This window comes from Mytilus trossulus, chromosome 10, assembly GCF_036588685.1.
Source record: "Mytilus trossulus isolate FHL-02 chromosome 10, PNRI_Mtr1.1.1.hap1, whole genome shotgun sequence".
In the NCBI taxonomy this organism is placed as follows: domain Eukaryota; kingdom Metazoa; phylum Mollusca; class Bivalvia; order Mytilida; family Mytilidae; genus Mytilus; species Mytilus trossulus.
In genome coordinates this window covers 74,815,571-74,820,188 of record NC_086382.1, presented here as the reverse complement: position 1 = coordinate 74,820,188, position 4,618 = coordinate 74,815,571, and the positions used below count along the sequence as shown (strand labels likewise).

The 4,618-nt window shown below is 32.2% G+C and overlaps 1 protein-coding gene across 1 annotated transcript; it reads right to left on the bottom strand.

Moving 5' to 3' along the window:
• Nucleotides 1–308: 308 nt before the first annotated feature.
• On the bottom strand, nt 309–3,129 carry LOC134688565 (small conductance calcium-activated potassium channel protein-like). Its single transcript, XM_063549370.1, has one exon. It carries the CDS (start codon nt 2,420–2,422, stop codon nt 1,040–1,042), a length of 1,383 nt encoding a protein of 460 aa, XP_063405440.1. The 5' UTR covers nt 2,423–3,129; the 3' UTR covers nt 309–1,039.
• Nucleotides 3,130–4,618: the final 1,489 nt, after the last annotated feature.

Below are 4,618 nucleotides of genomic sequence, written 5' to 3'. Positions count from 1 at the left end.
TATTTACTAAATTAGATATACCATTCTTTACATGCATGCTCATACATATATTTTTGTATTATATTGCTATAAATGTTAAATGGAGAAGACTTCATAAGTCTGTTTGACTTGTGTCTTATCCAATTTGTACTTTAACAAATAAAATATGTTTAAACTAATAGTTATGTTGTATTAGATATATCAATCAGCAGAGATATTCGAGTGGTATGTGGTGCATAAAAGTCATTTATATACTTTTATTCCGAAAATTTTGTAAATAAGATGGTTCAGAAAAATTGCCATACCTTCGATCATTTTTATATTATAGTATCTATATATGAATATATTATAAGAAAAAACCATTTGAGGTTTAAATTATATTTCCGTTTAAAGGTTTGAAGATCAAGTGTTAGTAATTGACATACATCATTTGATCTGCACAGCTCGGGTGACCCTCTATTAAAGAATGTGTTTTTCCTTATCGAAATATTATATTTAAAATAAAGGACAGTAAAGATTTGTAGTATACTTGCAATATAATCAACATTTGTATTAACACTGACGTTGTGAGTTGGAATACCGCACATGGCATGTGTGTTCGAGTGCAATCTTAATTTACTAGCATTGTTAGTGTTCCTGTCGAAGGTCTTTGATTCTCGTCAGTCACTCCAGCCACTGACCACCACGATAAAGTCAATTATAGTGCATAAAGAGGCGTTAAACACCAACATTCAATCAATCATCATTATATTTTATTACAGGCAAATAAGGAAACGTTTGTAAAGAAAGGAAGACAATAGTCTGATGTTTGGTCAGGTCTCTTTGACACATTCCCCATTTTCATTCTTAATTTTAGTTGGTCCATTTTATGGTAAATGTGTAAGAATTTTCAATACGCAATTGGTAATTTCATTTATGAGGAAAAAATTAAATGCACAGTAAAATGATTTATTGAATACGTTAAGACTGACTGTTAATCTTTTTAAATTTCAACAATTTTATAAGCATTAAAATTCCCTGCCAAATTGTAAGCGGTGTTTATCATTGTATTTACTTTATGTTATTTTTGTTTCTGTGTTACAGCTGTATGGATAGCATTTAGTTTTTCATGAATGGAAAGTATCTTTGATTCTAAGTTGTCCATTTTGTCGTCTAAAATTCCTTGCCTTACTTTTACATTTTCGACTGACCTTGCCATTTCGGAGTGAGATTTATAAAGTTCCACTAGTGTCGTAGAAGAATCAACCAATCGTCTTTGTGCGGCTTTTATTTCCCGGATGTTGTATATAGCCTCTAGTAACTTCCTTTGGTAATTTAAACTATTGGATGAGTTCTGCTTGATTCGTCTATATTTGTAAATGAACCACCCAGACCTCATTACATTCGCTGCTTCGTTTTTTAGACGTTTATCTAAATCGACATCAATTACAAAATCATGTACATATTTTTCTGACCTTGAAAGTTCAAGTTTTCTTGCCAGAACCGCCACAACAAGTGCGGTAACTCCAGCACCAAATATTCCCGTAGTTACTGCTATTCCTCTTCCACAGTACGTACTTGGTACAATATCCCCGTATCCAACGGACAGGAATGTTATAGCTACCAGCCACATTGAATTTAGGTAGTTCGCATGAACTGCTTCATCGGGAGAACTATCATACATCTCACATAATCGTAAACACCAACTAGCTACAAAGAACATACACACAATGATCAATGTCAAAATATAGGTTGGATGTACGGCCATGAAAGACTTAAATATAAACCTGAAATTAAAATGAATCCGATTTAAAGCTCCTAAACTTTGAGATGACGCGTCTTGATAAAGACGGCTGTGTAACATCACTGTCCGACATACCAAATACAAACGTAAAAACATTGGTAGAGACAAAACAACGTCTAGTGGTACGTCGTCTGTACGACTTATCTGCCCTTGAGAAACAGTTCGTTCCCACCATATTGTAAAATCACCAGGTATTGGATGTATAATACATGTACAGAATTCTACAACAATTTTAACAACTCGTCTTGGACTCATTGCAATTTTCCAGTCATCGACGCTGTTATCTACGATGAAAAGTTTAACATCAAGTCTATGATAAATAAATAGAAATATTAAAAGCGCAACTGTCGAGGCAGTTACCATCATTTTGATCAGATACGATGGAAGTTCTCTCCTTGTAAATACTTCAGCATGCGTTAATTCAGTTTCTATAATCATCAAAAATATTCCAGCTATTGCAAATCCCAGAGCAGCATCATTTGCACGTTTGCGCCGATAATATAATTCTTTCCTCTTCGCAAGACGGCTACCCACCGTTTCAAATCGTCCTATAACTTTTGGAGTCACACTATCTGTAGACTCGTTTAATGTCTTGTACTGAACGTGATTCCCGTTCATTCCGACGAGAGGAATTCCAGGATCTTCAACCACTGAACTCATAGCACTGTCATCAAATGCTCCCACTAATAAATTTTATCAGCTAACATTGACCAGTCTCTCACCATATTTCATAATTAGAAAGATAACCGGCTTTCTCCTTGAAATAAAATGTAACGTTCTAAATCTACGGTAGTTTTAACAGCTCTATATATTGGTGAATTTCTCCCTTTTATACGTTCCATTATTCCATTATATTAAATCTTTATTTCGTGTTTTATACTACATATGTTATAACAGTGTGTCATTACAAATATAATATCTTTTACGTATCTCATCAATTATTTCTTATCCTTCAAACAAAATGTCAAATAGAAATTGTATCTGTATCCAACCAATAACACGTTACGAGCCTGTCCATTTCTTCTCTCACTATATTAAGTCTGCGCATGTGTTTTCAATACAAAGGTTAATTCCTAAAAATTAGAGACAATTGTTTTCAAATATATACATAACCACCTCGCGGATTTGTATCACTAGAGGGGAGTATATTGACAACACTAAGATCAATACATTGACAATAAATGCTTGATAAAGTCTTGTATTCTCATTATATCTAATTGAACCGTTGATATTTATGATTTTATTGATATTTTTTTTCTCTCAAAGAATAAAATTTATTGTCGTATCATCTTCATCTTTGATTGGCTTCTATAAAATTCCATTATTCTGTGTTAACAAACACTAATGTAACGTAAAAACAATTAAAACTTTCGTTCTACAAGAAATTCTGTTAAAATTTGATTGTGTCAGCACAGTGTAATTGGATTATGAAAGTAGATATTGATTTTGTGTTTTGTATTGAGATTAATAATTAACTGTTAACGTGGGTTTGATTGATATATTCGACTGTTTGTAAACACTACAATAATGCGTTTTAATGTCAAGTATAGAGAATATAAGCTATTTTAACATCATTATTTGCAGTTCAGTTAATATTTTTTTATAACATTTAAAAGCAAAATATTATATGATAAAAAAGAATATTAGTAGAATATAATATATCAGTTATTAACCAATCACTGTTCGCACATGACAAATCAAACGCAAAGCAATAATTATAACAGTTTTATAGCTGTTCTTCATCTCAATGTCACATTTGAATGCGTCAGAATAACGAAAACCCCTCATCCTACTGCAAGTTCAATGCGTACGACTCCCATAATAGCATCGGTTTGAGGGGAGCTATTTACTAAATATTGATCACGCTACATCTATGCATTATATATTGAAGACATTCCGCAATGTTTTCGCCTGGAACCACTTATATTCAATTTTGATTCGCTTCATTAGTGAAAGACGAAAAAGAACACAGCTGCGAGGTAATATACAAATATATGAATTGCATTTGACATTTTACTAATAATGTCAAAAGTTGTCCAAAATTTTCACTCTTAAAAATACAGAAACAGTACAAAATTTAATCAACGCGGTCCACAACGTTAGATAAAATGTCGTGCGAGTTGGACAACAATTTCAATAAGCAAACTTGAAAAAGGCGAAAAACATTTAGTATATATACATTGGAAAAGTCATTAAAAAAAACTGTACACATCTAAGAGCATGCACCTTAAGCAAGAGAAAACCGTGCATAGCATGAGAGATAAACTATCTAAATATTACAGAAAAGAAAGCGTATGTAAACACCCGGAAGCAAACTTAAAATTGCCAAAAAAAAAATCAAATAAGACACTCAGGAGTTAGGAGTTTAAATGTACAAACAAGAAGAAAAACATATCTTTGGTCACATAAAAGACAAGTTCAACAGCTGCATTAACAGTTTAAAAGTGTTACTTGCAATGAAAATCCGTTTGACCGAAAAATGTTATTAACTAATTAATGGCAGCAAATTTCTTGGTATTTATTCTTCCTCTGAAACTCTAACCAGTTCATACCTTTTCTGTTTTATGCTTTCGAAAAATAACTTCTTCGGGAAAATGAATTAACAGCGTATGAATTGCGTAAAATTACTTGATGTTGCTCAAATATCATGGTGGGAATTATTCTATTGAGCCTAGTATGTTTGGTCAAATGTATGTCAGAGTGCTTCGCCAAAGGTAGATTCATACTATACTAAAGCATTTAAAAAATATTAATTTCATTATTTTAAAATTAAGCTTTTAAATGCTTAATTTGAGTTAAGGTTTGAGTAGATATAGGAAGATGTGGTGTGAGTGCCAATGAGACAACTCTTCTATA